The 16,252-nt window shown below is 45.8% G+C and overlaps 6 protein-coding genes across 6 annotated transcripts; 3 read left to right on the top strand and 3 right to left on the bottom strand.

Annotated features, from left to right (window-relative positions):
* Positions 1 to 461: 461 nt before the first annotated feature.
* Positions 462 to 1,497, bottom strand: BGW36DRAFT_291114 (6-phosphogluconate dehydrogenase; the record flags this gene model as incomplete). The annotated part of the gene is made up of 2 exons (XM_046210815.1): positions 462 to 1,326; positions 1,391 to 1,497. The coding sequence occupies 2 exons, from the start codon at positions 1,495 to 1,497 to the stop codon at positions 462 to 464; spliced, it is 972 nt and encodes a 323-aa protein (XP_046074622.1).
* Positions 1,498 to 2,549: 1,052 nt separating this feature from the next.
* BGW36DRAFT_293035 (ribonuclease T2-like protein) lies at positions 2,550 to 3,431 on the top strand (the record flags this gene model as incomplete). The annotated part of the gene is made up of 2 exons (XM_046210958.1): positions 2,550 to 2,772; positions 2,830 to 3,431. Coding segments are annotated over 2 exons (825 nt in total), but the record flags the coding sequence as incomplete, so codon positions are not given.
* Positions 3,432 to 6,356: 2,925 nt separating this feature from the next.
* BGW36DRAFT_425716 (cutinase-domain-containing protein) lies at positions 6,357 to 7,320 on the top strand (the record flags this gene model as incomplete). Its single annotated transcript, XM_046220151.1, has 3 exons — positions 6,357 to 6,924; positions 6,989 to 7,074; positions 7,132 to 7,320. The coding sequence occupies 3 exons, from the start codon at positions 6,357 to 6,359 to the stop codon at positions 7,318 to 7,320; spliced, it is 843 nt and encodes a 280-aa protein (XP_046074620.1).
* Positions 7,321 to 9,095: 1,775 nt separating this feature from the next.
* BGW36DRAFT_459999 (carboxylic acid transporter) lies at positions 9,096 to 10,969 on the bottom strand (the record flags this gene model as incomplete). The annotated part of the gene is made up of 6 exons (XM_046222076.1): positions 9,096 to 10,222; positions 10,288 to 10,480; positions 10,536 to 10,593; positions 10,653 to 10,664; positions 10,719 to 10,822; positions 10,877 to 10,969. 6 exons carry the CDS (start codon positions 10,967 to 10,969, stop codon positions 9,096 to 9,098), a joined length of 1,587 nt encoding a protein of 528 aa, XP_046074619.1.
* Positions 10,970 to 11,439: 470 nt separating this feature from the next.
* On the top strand, positions 11,440 to 13,525 carry BGW36DRAFT_447779 (Alpha/Beta hydrolase protein; the record flags this gene model as incomplete). The annotated part of the gene is made up of 3 exons (XM_046221736.1): positions 11,440 to 11,565; positions 11,630 to 12,121; positions 12,180 to 13,525. The coding sequence occupies 3 exons, from the start codon at positions 11,440 to 11,442 to the stop codon at positions 13,236 to 13,238; spliced, it is 1,677 nt and encodes a 558-aa protein (XP_046074618.1). The 3' UTR covers positions 13,239 to 13,525.
* Positions 13,526 to 13,767: 242 nt separating this feature from the next.
* BGW36DRAFT_292438 (fungal-specific transcription factor domain-containing protein) lies at positions 13,768 to 15,606 on the bottom strand (the record flags this gene model as incomplete). Its single annotated transcript, XM_046210914.1, has 2 exons — positions 13,768 to 15,198; positions 15,262 to 15,606. Coding segments are annotated over 2 exons (1,776 nt in total), but the record flags the coding sequence as incomplete, so codon positions are not given.
* Positions 15,607 to 16,252: the final 646 nt, after the last annotated feature.

Below are 16,252 nucleotides of genomic sequence, written 5' to 3'. Positions count from 1 at the left end.
CTGATTGGCTCGGTCGTCGTTCTATTCAGGAATTGCTCCGGATGCGTACAGCGTCCAGACCTGCACTTACTTTACTACTACGTACTAATTAATTAATAGTAAGACACAGCAAAACGTGGAAGTTTGAAGGATCATTATTATTATTTGTGTCATTTGTTTTACGGCCCCAACCGTCGCACTATGCCTGTTTGGGACAAGCATCTCCAGATGCGATATGGTGATATTGCCCACAGATGACGAGCTCTATTTTCTATTATTCACAGCATAGCATCGCGGCTCAGGGTCTCAGCTGAGCCATGTTGGCTCCCTCAAATTTGCACTGACATCATATGTAGACAAGTCTCGGATTTCCCCGAACGTCAATTGGTAATTGGTAATTGGTAATTGGCAATTGGCATTTCCAAAGTATGCCGAAATAAGCAGGTAGTCACGATCAATGCAGAAGCTGTCCACGTGATGCGTCATGGATGGCTCTTCGCCGCAGCCACAATGGCAGCCACATCTTCTGCCGTGGTGCCTCGCCTGCGTTGGCCAACTTTCTCCTGCCCAAGAATCGTGTCTTCTGCGATTCCCCGGTAGATCTCTGCAAACGCCCCGTACACGCTGCTGCCCACCCCGTCCCAGTGGCCCTCCGTGTCGAACGCTTCGCCGATTCCACGCATCTCTTCCACCCATCGGTACGCCTTGGGAGGCATCGCTGCGATCCCGCCCGTGCTCAACGCCGCTGTCTTGGGCGAGTACTCGTTGAGATGCTCCAACAGTTCTGGCAGCACCGCTTCTGAGTGTGCCGTCGAGAACGACAGTACTGTCAGCGCCGTCAGTCCTTTGGTTAGTGACGCAAATGACAGCTTGAGTGCCGACGCAGACCCGATTTTCGGTCCTACGATCTTCATGTTTAGCGTTTCGGCCAGCGCTGCGAATGTGCCCGGAAGAGGTACTGAGCCAGACAACACCAGGCTCGGCTTCTTCCACGTTTGACCCACAGCGTCGAGAGACGGCGGACCGCCGATGATCCCGCCATCGAGGAAATAAGCAATTGTGTCGTCCTCAGAGGTGGTTGGCGAGAAGAGCGCTGCGATTTCTCGCGCTGACCGTGGCGATATGGCATTCAAGTCGAAGAAATACGGCTTCTTTGAGGCACTCTCACGCTCTGACCGTCTGCGAAGAGTGTCGACATGCTGTGTAGCTTCCACGACACGCTGTGCAGTTGCCAGAGCATCTCGTGGTGGCACAATTGAGAGAATGTAGTCGGATTGTACAACGAGGTCTTGGTCGGTGGACAGAGCTTCAATAGACGCTGCTTTGATCCGGTTGATGGTATCCTGGCTGGAACCTTCAGCACGGCTCGTGAATTATAGATTTTTTCGTGAATTTATATATTGTAACGTACCTTCGACCGGCCGTTACCGTCAATACGCGATAAGAATGCGCCTGCAGGAGACGCGCTATGCCTAGGCCCATGTCACCGATAGAGAGTATTCCCACCGACACCGCCATGTTGTGGTTATGATAGCAAGCTGGACAAATCACAATAATCTTGATGGCAGAGAAAGAAGAACTTTTAAATTCAGCGAGATGGCTGTATTAATGGCCAATCAATGCGCTGACAAATAAACCAATCTTCGTTCTTAGCGCGGGGAGATGACTATGCGGGGTCGACATGCTGTCAATCTGCAATCCGTCAATCCGTCGATACGGATATTGTGACCGAATAAAGCAGCTTTCAGCCCCGCTGGTTTGGTGAGCACTCTCGCACACTTCAATTGATATTTGATGCATCTTGCTGGATACGATCGGACGCATTCCGAGTCGTGCTCATCTTAATATTGATCGAGGCTCTGACGGCCGAATCTTCACGAAACGATACATCTTCAGGCAGGAACGCATATAAGCTATCACCGCATTGCAAGAAGATCTATCAGCAACGAACAGAACAGACTGGAGAGAAATGGAATGAGAAAAGACGAGAAGAAGAGAGGTAAGAACGATGCATCTGGCACTCTTCCAGAACCGAGCAGAAAGCATCATGATTGGCCAGTCGTGCAGAGGGTCCGATAATCCACTGCCTCAGCCAATGAACGGCGCACATGGCATCATCGTTGCAGTACAGATCCGCGCTAGTGTTATCTCTTGCCAGATCTGGACAAACCCGATATGCTTCAGCCAATGGGCGGCGCGGGCTGATGTTACATAGCTTGGCGGCTCCGGGCAGCTGGTTGTCAGCGCACGTGTTGCGCCTTCATGACAATTATTTAAATACTTCAAAAATCTCGGGCGACTCCGAGCGAAGTTCAGGGACAATTGAGTCGTCGAATCTTCCTGGCCTGAAAATGCCTCGCATTGCTTCGCTTTCTGCTGTGGCCGCCCTTTGTAGCGTCGTCTCGGCGTCGCTATACGGCGAGAGCAACCTGAACCACACATGTGCTTTACGTATGTTTTAATTATCCCAACGATCAATTGGCTGATACCAACACACTTCCTGACACCAACATACTTCTCTAGAGGAACCCGTGTGGTCGTGCTCTGCCAAAGCTCATCCCGGCCTCGTTGATACCTGCTGCTCCGAGACCTTTGGTGGTTTGTTCCTGAGCACCCAGTTCTGGAATACCTACACCGGCCTCGAATCCGAGGGCCAGGTTCTGCCCGCCAACAGTTGGACTCTCCACGGCCTCTGGCCCGATTTCTGCAATGGCTCGTACACGCAGTACTGCGACTTGAACCGTCAATACGACCCGGCCCCTTCTCCCAACACCACCACAGGCACCGCAAACGGTGAGTTGAACTCACATCACTTTGATCGAAAACATGCTAACATCTCCACCTACTCAGGAACCCGCGTTCCACCTTACACTGGTCCCTCAATCGACACCTTCCTGCACCCCTTCGGCAAATTCGATCTGCTGGCCTGGATGAGCAAGTACTGGATTAACCAAGGCGCCCCAAGCAAGAATCTATGGGCCCACGAGTTCTCCAAACACGCCACCTGCTACTCGACCTTTGACACCCCCTGCTTCGGCCCAGACGCGCAACCGCACTCCGACGTCGTCAACTTCTTCGAGACCGCAATCACTTATTTCCTGCGCCATCCAACCTACGACTGGCTCTCCGCAGCTGGAATTACTCCGTCGAACAAGACCGCATACACCCTCGACGAAATTCAATGGACGTTGACCCAGGCTTCTGGCGCGGTGCCATACCTGGGCTGCACTGGTCCCCGCTTCAATGAGACCGCAGCCGGAAAAGGCTCCCAGGACAACGGGCGAACCGTCTTGGATGAGGTCTGGTATTATTTCCATGCCCATGGCCGGCCCCAGGATTTGAAGTATAAGCCTGTTGATGCTGATAGTGTGGGTAGTGACACGTCCTGCGCGCATAGCAAGGGTGCTGTTTGGTACTATAAGCGCACTAAGGGCTCTGAGGCAGCCGCTTAGATGAGGGATATGGATGCGCTATTAATGTATATAATAGACTAATCATACACAGACTTGCCCCCACACTAGACAATATACTCTGGTTTATCTAGAATCCTCTCATGTCCCCTCTTTGTTGAGTTGTCTGTTCTGCATGCACTTTAGCGCTCGCCTTGCACTATCTCTGTAACTTACATGTATTTGCAAGGATGGGCAAGAGTAAGGCCATTGCCCTGGTGGAGATGTCATCCAGCCCCACTACTGCCGAACCAACTATACGAACCACCAGTGAGACATTATAGAGCCGAAGTCATCTGGTATGTCGGGAGGCTTAGGCTATCTAGAACTGCGTAAGCCGATGGTTCCATACAGCAGTATCATCAAGCCGTACAGCCAACAGACATAATGTAGCATTCGCATAACGGTACTCAAATTGTGTAAGAAGGTGCGATATATTACTTTTATGTCTGGGTTTGCACCGTAAACAGAATTAGTCAATCCCAGTATATATGTACTCATAGGAACCTGGTAGTCTACAGAACTTTGTACAGAACTTTGCAGTCTACCCTCAAGAATCATATTTTGAGTTATATTATATCACAATGCTACGTGTCAATGACAATCTTTATAAAGTCAGTGGCTCTCTATACATTCGTAATGTAATGCATAACTAACTCTATAGGGTCATTAATATTTTATATATAAGATTCTGAATACGTTATTAAATTCTTATATTTTGATGTAAGAATTTTTCTTTGTAAATCATAAAGATAATTAGATTGAAATAAAGATCTACTATTTAGAAGATTTTACATAAATTTATTTGTAGCTTTATTTAATACAGTAAAAGCTTATAATTATAAGCTTTTAATATAGGACCAAGATCTTCAGAGTTTTAAAGCATATTTATTGAGAAAATATAGAGTCCATTTTTAGCTATCCGTATCAATTTGGATGCACTAGCACGCTAGTAGGAATCACTAACTAGCAAGGGACCAGGGCCTGCCCTTTGGATGTGAAGCCTTCGAGCAGATTAATGTTGGCTCGTAGTACCCGCGCCAGTCTAAGTGATAGGAGGCGGTTAGTATCGGGACCTGTAAAAGTGGCTTCAAATGACATACTATGTACATGGCCTTGAAGTCTAGTTGCATGGCAATTTGAGCTGAGAGTCTATTACAAATTCCTATGTGCATATTTTAGTGTATCTGAATTGAGTGTCTGGGCCGGAATTGACATCTCTGGGATATCATTCTTCCGTTGATTAACGATGGAATGGGGTTCAATCTTAACTCCATGATGTTATTCGCGTTCTCATCTACTTGGATTCGGATCGTATTGTCATGGTTCTTCCTACCCCCCCTTGACCCTGGCCTCACAGCGGGTATCCGAATATTGAAATATTGCTTGGCCACGGCCATTGTCCTGGTCTAGCAATTGTGTTCGCATACTTGTTGATGTTCCAAGGCACTTAAGTCCTTGCTTAGAGCCATCCTAGCCCCCTTATATAGTTCTAATCACCGTAGATTGAGATTACTAATACGTGAAATCATGAATTAGTACTTCTAAGATAGCGTATTATTATCATTCGTATTTTCGCTCTGGAGCTTGTTGTTGTTGCGACGTGAGTATATTGCACTATTTATATGGATGGTTTTTTCAAAGATTTCGATTTCGATCTCAGCTGGCACACAGAGGCGGCATTTTATCACCTCTACTGTATAGCTGGGATTAGGCATTGTGAGTGTCTAGCATTTACTTTTCTTGCGCACCGCGATCCAATATATGGTTTACCAGTGATTATTGATGTGAGATATGGATTGGTATCTGTGCCCCGGCGTTGCGCCCTTTCTGGCCTCCATTCTCCCGACCTTAGTACAGTCTAGTCCCAACTGCTTCACTTGAGGATATGATCCGCAGTTATGGAAACAGAACCCGAAGACAATCATCCTACTTTGACAAATTGTATACTTTAGTTAACCGTCCACCTCCTAACGACGGCAAAAGAAATTGACCTGTCCCATTTATCGAGTCTCAGACTCAACGGTTAATCCCCTTGCTATCTCCCAGCAGTTAATTTCTGATTCTGTAGATGATAGTTTCGAGAGGTGGGAAAGGAGACAAAACGCGGGTCGTATGTAATATAAGGCCATCTCAATTGGCATACATGGTTGTCGCAAAGCTGAAATTCGATAAAGGTGTATTCCAAAGACTCTTGGGAAACTCTTCTACACGGAGACAAGCGCATGGTTCTATCCTACTCTGTCAGGCCCATCAGCTATGAAGCATGAATCTGTTATAATTCGTACCTAACTGGGTAGTAATAATCCTTTCTCTTAAATTTGAAATTTCAGTGCAATGACGCTTTAGTTCTAATTGGTTGCCTTGAACATAGTATAGCCTGCTAATCCTCGAGCGAGAAGGAACAAGCCTCAATCGACCTCAGCTGACGAAGTAAACTAAGCCTCTCGAGATTTAAACGCTCCTTATTCGCCATGTCCGTGATTAGCCTGTCAGAGAAAGAGACTTGCAAAGTGGACTTAGTTGCATGGATCCAAGAGCACCAATGCTGTACCAAGAAACTCTAGATTTCCAGTCCTTTCCCTAATTAGGATGACGCTGCCACTTCGAGAAATTGAAGCTGTTACAGTGAAGTTTATACTGTACCGTTTACACTGTAACCGAGTCACCGTTTATGATCATTAAAGCTTAGAACCAAGGTTATATTATCCCTCCACATGAAGATCGTTACAATAGACCAAGTATGAAACTCTATATAGCCACAAGTGATGTGTATCGGATACCGGCTATCATACCATAGCCGTTTCTTGTTACATTAGCTTCAGCCGAACCCGGCTTAGTATGAAACACCTACCCAGTGCTTCGGGGGAAAAATCTAGGGCAAGTTTGCGGATGTCTTTATTTGGGTTGGCGTTGGATAAGGAAAATATGGCAGAGACCAAAAATATAAGAAGGCTGGTACTGCCAGTCCACGGTATGGAGAGTACGTCGAACTCGAAGCTTCGAGTTAAGCATTCTAGCAACTATAAATCACTTCCCTCGCGGGTCTTTATGGGAAAATGCAATTCTGCTGCAGCTAGCCTCTTGACTGTTGTCATGGTCACTGCATACTCGTTGGCTTCCGTTCCTGAGAAGAGACAGACGAGCTGTGCTCCTATCCACCTATTTGTTGCACGCGTGAGGACTGGTGAGTATCCTGGAGACGGCTCTATAGGATCTCTAGCGCAACTAGTCATCAATGAAAGTTCAGGAACCACTCAAGAGGCAATTAACTACCCAGGGGGATCATTTCCTATATATATAGACGATGTGTGGACGGGTATCACAGCAGACACGAATGAATTCACAGAATATGCTTCATGCTCTAATACAACTCTCATGCTTATAGGCTACTCGCAGGGCGCACAGATTATCCTAGACGCTCTTTGCAGCTCTGGAAATGCGGCAAATGGCAGCACTGGCAGCCCAACTATTACTACTTCGCAAGGGAAGAATAGTATGTTGGCGATATTGATTTCTTCGTACCCGTAACGAATTCTGTCGCTGACGACGGAATATAGTTGCAGCTGTCGTCGGACATGGTGATCCTGGCCATGTCGCAGGCGAGTCATGGGATGAGGGAACAGCGACCACGAATGGGCTGAGTGTGACAATTTAAAGAGCCAGTATTCCTAGGTTACTGTATACTCACCGTGCATTTTAGATATATGCTCGACCAGCAGGAGCCTGCAATGCCTGCGCTAGTGTCATCCATTCATACTGTAACACCGGGGACCCTTTCTGCGCCAGTGGCAATAACATTATGATCCACATGGAGTACCCTCACACCTACAACACACAGGCTTCCCAGTGGATCAACCAACAACTAGCTCTCATGCGGCGTAAACCTTAACAAAGATAAGCGTCATGAAGGAGCAAGTAGAGTGGAAAATATCAAGATGTCTCATTCAAGTCCTACGGAATGAGACGAAAATCAAAGAGGATAGATCCAGAAATGAGATTCTAAGTCCAGGGGTTAGATAGCTGTAGCTTTGCTTTGAGCACCATATGGAGCCATGTGGAGGATTGATAACAAGGAAGGGAATAAATTCAAGGATTGGCAATGCTGTGAGTCGTTATTTTATGAATTCACCCGTCAATACCCCTTCAAGCAAGAACCGGGCTCTTCCAGCCTTGCGAGCCTTGTGGTGGTGTCTACTGGAAAATTCTCAGCTAGAAATTTTAGATCGGGCTAGAAGTAGATCTTATTCGGGCTCTTGGCTCATGAACCAACATTTACCAGCCGCTCCGGACCTATCGGCTGAACGTAATTTCAATATTTTCGGTGTTCAAATACCGACATGTAATATGGCTTCTCCGAGTTTAGTATATGCAGACGCCACTCAGCTCGAAATCTTTTTAGCATTGAACATGAAGACTTTTCTATCATGCAAGCTTATTCAAGTATTGTCTACGCGATCTTTACACAAAGTTATTCTGGTTATTACTGTAAAAATATACAACACCAACAAGCTATTCCCCTCTCCCTACAGAATCCTAACAAAACCGTGGATCGCATCCTGGTACCAGTGTTGTTTGGTGCCAGCGGAATGAGAAACCATGCCACTCTCGACTGCAAAGGTAGATTGACGGCTACATCCGAGGGCCAAAAGACATACCCGGGTTCGCCTAAGTTGTTGTGCTCCGAAATGGTGAGCATGTCTTAACACGCATCTGGCAAACGTGGGATAGGTTTCCCACAGGCCAGGTCTTTCAGCATGAGCTTTTGGATCTCATCATGAACAAAGCTTGTTTCAACAACTGCCGCTATACAACCTATCGAAAAAGGCGGGAGTTCGTCTTGCTAGAGTTGTCACAAATCAAGATCCTCGTAGAAACCAAAAGGGGCAGATTCAATGTGGGAGAAGAGGGGGATAGGCATTCGATTCCGGCTAATAAAGGCTCGATGAAAAATACCCAAGGCCACATAGCCTCCCACCACAAAACAGGGCAGCTTCGAATCAGTCATGTTGGAGTTCTTCGGTGACTTGATCTGTTTTGTTCCGATTAAAACGGTGAAAGAGTGATCAAGCGTTGAGGGACGACAAAAAATAATATCACTGTAAAGTTACCGTATGCCGCGTCTATTGAACTTTTGTCAGCGAAAGGCAACATGGAAATCGCAGGCGAATTTGGCAGCATAGACATTCCAAACAATAGCTGGAACCGTACTGGTACAACTCGAAGGTGGATCTGATTTCTAACTTCATATTTCAGATCTGCAATCTCAACCCTAATTAGTTGAAGCTCTGAAGATCTTGAATCACTGCTACGGATTATAGCAGTTGCTACTTGAAATCTGCCGCCCATGACTAAAATTGTACAACCACCTTGCTTGTGTTACCCAGCTAGTTAGAACTATTCCCGATAAAACAAGTTGACATTGTACTCGGAACTATCGTTTCTAGCTACCCGAACTTACGCGGCTACACTGAAAGTATTTTAAGACCACAAACTATGTAGAATATAACTTGTTAAACTTGTAAAGTGTAAATTTAGAAATGGCTTCACACCTTGAATAATATCTTTTAGTAGGTAACAGTATATTTCAAGATTTTGCACAATAGTTTCAATACTTGCATCCTGAGGCAGATCAAATGGACTCGTCGGAGATCAACAACAATAGTATTATATCTCACCCACTGCGACTGTCACGTTCTCAAGATGAACCTGTATAGAAAACATATCCTTGTTACCTCCCCCAGCCAAGTCTGCGCCGATTTGGGCCAGATCAGCTCCTTCTCGTCGCTTGGCTTCCAAGTCCCGCACCGCCTCGGTTTCTTGCTCTCTCTCTTCCTGTGACATTTCAGGTCCTAAAAATAAGAAGATAAACACATATACCCACACGGCTCCCATGAATATTGCAATGACTTTGCCATAATCAAATGTTTTCTCTCCAGTTGAGGATAGCGGAAGCGGAAATCGCTCCCCAATCACCGCTTGAATCGTCGCCGATGCGGAAGATGCAAGATTACCCAGCTGATAAGTAAGACCTATGACGGTAGTACGGAGATATGGAGGAGCAAGTTCCATCAAGTGAATCGGGATTGGCCCCCATACACCTCCCACAAAAAACTGCTCAAAAAATGCAGAAGCGACGAGACCCATATTACGCGGGATGATGTACGCTGGCACCAGAGAACCACCAAATACACAAGCAGTCAACATGGCGAGGCGTCGGCCAGAAAATGTGCTAACGAATCCTATGACTGTCCCTCCGCAGATAGATCCAATCTGACCTACCACCGAAATGACAGTAACATCTGTCGGCCCCAATCCAACCTGCGCCTTTAGGTACGTGGGATAGAAATCTTGGCTGCCGTGAGAACATGAATTGAAACCGGTCATAAGAATCACCATGTAGATAAGTAAGACCCAATTTTCACCGACAGATTTTGCAGCATCTTTGAGAAAGACGATCATTTCTTTCCGTTTTCTGGGGGATGAAGATACAATGTCTTCGTTTGTTGATAAATTTAGGAGTTCAACTCTTGCCTTTCTCTCCCCTTGTAGGACTTGAAAATGATTTGTTTCAGGTAGCCAAAGCCGGAAGGCGATAATAAATATTGGTGGGCCAGATGCGAACCAAAATAGGCTCCTCCAGCCATGCCTGGTCGTAGGCACCAGAGCTCGATAGAATATGGCGACCAGGAGGTATCCCGTGGAGTAGCCGTTCTGGAACAGTCCAGACAGGATTCCTCTCGCGTCATACGGTAATTCTTCAAGAGCAGTGCTTGCTGCAGGACCAAACATTCCTATTTTTATCCCTAATTAGCAAGTGACATAGCTAAGTTTGATGAGTCTAGTTAGCATTATTTACCTCCCATAGCAATGCCATAAAGCGACCTAACGGCAAGGAACTGTGAAAGATTCTGACAGAACCCTGACGCTAGTTCCAGCACAATGAAGAAACAGAGATTGATGATCATGGGCCACTTCCGACCATAGCGATCGGCAATGGTGCCGAATATAAGGGCGTCAACGGAACGTAACATAAGCGTGATGGTCATTCCCTGAATAGACAATGAGCGCCGTGTTCCTTAAACTAGAAAAGGAGAGATCACAGACCCATGAAACATCTGAGTAATCAACTCCGAAATCGTTTGCGATATCGGTCAGGGTTAGACTAGATAACAAATGATAAGAATGCAGTATAAGGCAACCGGAAAAAGGCACAAAGCTTACGAGACCGAAAAACTGGGACAGAAAACTGTCAGTTAACGAAGAAATCACAGACATTGACAGACTGACTAGTCAAACGCATCCCAAACCCATGCAATAAATCCACAAGAAAACATAAGCCATTGATGACGATTCAATTGCCCTAAGACATGAATCGGGTTATCGAGTTTTGTCTGTTACCTAGTTAGCCGCTTTCGAAATACTTGACATGACAATATATTAAAAACCTTTGGGGGCTTCAGACTTGATGGACGTGTCTTCAGATAATGAAGAATTTGTCTACGTGAGTAGAACCATCCATTTTCCATGAAATTCTTCATGTTGAAGATGTGACGTATCTGATGTCAATCAAATAACAGGCGTGTGCTTTTGACTCTCAATCCGCTTTTGCTCTTTAGTTAGGAGAATGCAAGCAGCCATAGTGTATAGTCTAATTATATGAACGCAATATAATCAATCACTAGCCTCGACTGCCGTCGACGAATCTCATTGCCGGATGACCGGTCAGAATACGCTGTATCTCATGGTATCGGTTATGGTTCGGCTTGACCTGGCCGGATGGGCGTAATGCTACTCACAGACCCCTGACGTAGATTGAGGACTTCGTTATAGTAAAAATACAATTAGACGAACCTTGATTTGGGAGAGTCTGTTTCGGTTACTGTTTCCGCCCGTATCACACAGAAATAGCCCAACCATATAGACCCAATGTATATTTCATAGAAAATAATTCCAAAATGGGTCACTAAAGGTGAGCTTGATCAGTTCACGACTCATCACTGTTTGTAACATGGCTCAAAAAATGGTCGTGGCCCTGGTGGGACTTATCCTATGCCACCTATCTTGTTCCATAAGTGTCGAAGAGATGCCAACTGTTGACCTAGGCTATGAAATCTATAGAGCATCGTATTTCAATGTAAGTGAAAGAATTTCATCCCAAACGTGGTTTACCTTCCAAGAATCTCACATCGCACGGTAAGGAAACTGGCGCATTTTACAATTTCAGCAACATTCGATACGCTGCGCCACCTACTGGGAATCGACGATTTCGTGCGCCTCATCTGCCTTTAACAAACCGTTCTGTTATTCAAGATGCATCGATTGGAAGAGTTTGTCCACAAGCTTATCCTAAATGGTTTACTCTTGAAGGTGCCTTCGTGCCGGATTACCTATCAGGAATATCATTCAATGGCTCGAGAAATCTGTCTAGTTATCCATATATTCCGACGCCTTTAGACCCAAGAACGACAGAAGATTGCCTGTTTCTAGATATCTTGGTTCCGAAGATGGTTCTGGAACAAACGTCCATCCGTAAGCAGGTTGACCAGAGAAAGGCCCCGGTTCTGGTCTGGATCTACGGCGGCGGATATACCTTTGGAGATAAGACGACGCAGACTGGGGCTCCTGGGCTTATCAGACGAAGTATGAATGATGGCAATGACGGTGTGATTTTCGTGGCATTTAACTATAGGGTAAGTCTGATTTTGATTTGTATTGAACATAATGCTTATGTATCCTCGTCTCTGCAAGCTCGGTGCTTTTGGCTGGCTGGCAGGTCCGGAATTCGAGAAGGACGGAAATCCTAATGCCGGTTTACTTGACCAGCAAATGGCCTTGGAATGGGTACAAAAGTATATTCATCTCTTTGGTGGAGACCGTGCAAGAGTAACAGTATTTGGAGAATCTGCCGGTGGCGGATCTATTCTTCATCAGATCACGGCCTACGGGGGATCCAGGGGCAAGTTACCTTTTCAACAAGCTTTGCTCCAGAGTCCCGGATTCCTGCCTCTTCCTGATAGAGAGCGCCAGGACCGCACATTCAAACGGATGCTTGACATTCTGAATGTGACCTCAGTTGAGGAGGCTAGAACTTTACCTTCAGGGGAATTAATATCCGGAAATGCTTATCACATTGGCGAATTTTCGTATTACGGGGATTTCACCTTCGGACCAGCTGTTGATGGTGATTTTGTCCCTGCGTTACCAGGTCAGCTACTGATGAATGGCCGGTTCCACAACAGTCTGAGAATAATGGTAGGCTCAAACTCGGATGAAGGTCTCTTATTCATTACCCCCGAGGCACTGAATGCCAGTGGATACGAGTTATATTTAACTGAAAACTTGCCACCAAATCTCGCCGAATCTATTCGACAGTATATATCAGATGAATTATACCCACCCATTTTCAATGGCAGCTATGGGTACATGGATGGAATTGGCAGAGGTGCGTTAACTCTGTCCGATTTCAGTTTTCAATGCAATACCGACTACGTCAATCGTGCTTTCGGAAACCATACCTATGCATATCGATTTAGCATACCACCTGGGGTTCATGCAGAGGACCTCCCATACACGTTCTATAACGGTCCTAACCCTGCCGTTTTAAACGACACCGTTGCTTTGATTCTACAGGATTACATCACGAGCTTCGCGAAAACGGGACATCCAGTATCGAAAATTGGGCCAAGTTTCCCATTGCATGGAGAAAATACAACTGTTTTGAATATAGATTTAGATAATATTTTTGAGATGCGAGATCCAGCTGCGAGTGCGAGGTGTCGTTGGTGGCAAAGAGGTCTGTATGCTTGACTGTTTTAACTTTCCGTGTTGTATACAAGGCAACTAGTATAGTGAGTCTTTCTTGCAGGGATTAAGCTTCTCTAGCTTGCGCACCTGGCAATCTGTTTATCATCTGGGCTATCGTAATTTAAATACTTGTACGCAACTCTTCAAAACAGGTTGAACAGTACGAACTTTGCGGTTACTTCGTCGACAAACCACTTCAAAGTTGCTGGTACAAGGCTCTGAGCTTCATAAGTTGAACGTCTTTGAATTTACTGAGAACGAAGCGAAACAGACATTAACTTTCACTAGGCAGGTTCAAAGGAGAGTGAATGTATTCTTACATCGCCACTGACTTCAATAAATATTCGTCCATTCCACATTTGTTATTACACAGATATGCCGACAGCTCTGTATGCCTTTTTTCCAAAATGGTTTTGTTTTCAAAATACAGGTGACGAAATATGGGTACGGTCATCTCAACTAAAGAATTGCATCAAGTTCATATTGGGTGCTAGAATGGACGGAAAGAATTGTTTGGTTAATGGAATAGAAATCAATCCTCCTGAATTAGCGATTCGAAACAATCCCTAAACCAGGCATCCAAAGATGCCAAATATGTCGGATCTGAGCATGTTTCGATGTCATTGAACCATCTCCCAGACTGAGATGGTAAGACTTGACTGTAGATGGTATTTGTATTCCTGTCGAAATTTTCCATTATAGTTTCTTCGTCTATCGGATGAGCTCCGGAAGATCCATCGAACATATTGATTGGACTTGCAGTTGCTAGTGACGTATTCTGGCCGTTTTCTGACGATTGCTGAGCTTGGGGGTCCACTTTATGGCTACTGGTGGCACTACGTTCTGTTGTTGGCCTCTTAAAGAACCGTTCAGGAGTATGCACGTCCTCCCATATCCCGTAGTCAAATGACAGAGAGTCAGCCAACAACTGGCTCGAAATACCGAGTTTGCCAGCTGAGTAACAGAGAAATGACGAAGAGAAACCCGCATACATGTGAATGTCTTTCAGCTGTGTCACATAGCTGACACAGTCCAGAAACCGGCGGAGACTGTGATCCCGTTGCGCCTCGCTCATCATTGAATACTCATACAAATGACTGACAGCCGCACGTACAAGCATCGAGACGGCTGCTGATTGTAGAAAGCGCAATGCACCGTGGTTTTGCAATTCCTCTACTACACGAGTAATCATAACCGATGACAAACGCACTTGGTGTAAGGCAGCTTCAGAAACTTCTTTCTTGTGGAGCTGTGGTTGAAAAAGAGCCAAATGAACGGTATGGTAGAACATATTAAGAAAAGCTCGGTGGAGTAATACAATCTTGTCGACTGTTTTCAAAAAGGGCGTTGGTGTGGGACGATACTGGCAAGACTCTGGCAGCTGTGAAAGCCAATTTTGGAGTGTGGATACATGTTTCTCGATAGCATTGTCGTAGTCCCGCTCAATGAGCGCCGTAGTCAGCTCGTTCGTCGCACAAGGTCGAAGTATCTGAGTTGTGTATTGCTCATCAAACACTTGGTCTAAAATGACAGCCAACTGTATTTGGGCAATATACATCTCGGCTAGAGCAATTTGGCTAGATTGATCTATGAGTAGTTTCGACTGTCCGAACGTCTCTAGTATTTCCGATGAGAAGGGTTGAATATTGAAATCCGATACTTCCAGCGGCCGCAGAGTGAATTGTTTCAGTAGTATGGAAGGCGTTTGTCTCAGACCAATCGAAAGAACCCGGTCTCGTGCGAAACATGTCCAGCCTAATCTCCTTCGCAAGCCCGCCGCCTGCGGGGACAACTGCTCACCGGGGTCGCGATGCAGAGAAATGGTGCGGCCAATGGCATTCGCCAGAGCAACCCAATACCAATGATTCTGTAGGGCATCATGTTTGTCTTGCCAGTAAGACACTAATAACAAAGCTTGTATTGTACGGATGCGGTCCTCTTCGTACCGAAAATCGTATAATAACTAGGCTTGTAAATCAGCTCACGAAATCGATACCCGTCAAACAGCATGTCCTAGAATACGTACCTTGACGCGAAAATAAAAGAGCTCCCGAGCAGATTGTCGTACGGCATAACCTGCACGGCGAAGAAACTTAAACGGCACAAAGGCGACTGCCGAAAACATAACAGCATATAACACCATCAAGCTTACTCTTCCCTTGGAGCCATCGCAATGTAGCACCTGGGATAAGAGCTCATGCAATTCAATGACTGGGCAAGAACTGTGCACCCAGGATATATAGCTATCAATGAGAGCGTTGCGGAGCTCATCACTAGGTAATGTGAAGGCTCCTTTCCGCTTCAAGAATTCAACATCATAAGGTGGCCAATCGGAGGGAAATGGTTGAATATAAGCCGGTAAAAAATTATTGGAGTCTTCGCTTGCAGCGCTCTCGGTAGGTTGAATCGTCGGTGGGACATGAATTGATTCTGAGAGCGATAAGCTCGATATCAAAGAGTTCGGAATCTGACATAAAATACCACCATACCATTAGAGTAATTGCCCATCTGATTTACAGATACTGCCATTGTGCTCCTTTCATCTTCTAAAGTTGGTTGCGGATAGTGGCCTTCAGTCAAGGGTTCTTGGCCCAAGAATAGATTTTGAGAGGTTGGGGCCGGGGTCGGTACTTCCGGCCAATCTGTATTCTCGCGAAAGCCCTCGCCCCGTTTTCTGCAATCATAGTATAATCAGTTAGCTTGGAAAAATGGAAAGTTACAGATCATATGACTTTACCTTCCCCGTCTGCTCTCTGCAACCAGGCATTCCTCGCGATTGATACGACAACGCGAGCAAGGTGTTGCTCCTTTTGATATAATATCACATCGGGTTTTCTTCTTTCGGCAGTTAAGGCATGCCAATGCGGATCGTCGTTTTCTATCTAGATTACCAAAGGCCATCATTTCCATTCGGTGTTCTAGCCGTCACCCTCGTTGACCGGACGAGCTCAACTGATAAAGCCTTGAAAAGCACTGGGCTGAAAAGGGGTGCGGGGAAGTCTTGGCACTAAACTGAT

This window comes from Talaromyces proteolyticus (assembly GCF_021365285.1).
Source record: "Talaromyces proteolyticus strain PMI_201 chromosome Unknown BGW36scaffold_4, whole genome shotgun sequence".
Lineage (NCBI taxonomy): Eukaryota > Fungi > Ascomycota > Eurotiomycetes > Eurotiales > Trichocomaceae > Talaromyces > Talaromyces proteolyticus.
Note: the sequence above shows the minus strand (reverse complement) of the source record. Positions and strands in the feature narration are given on the sequence as shown.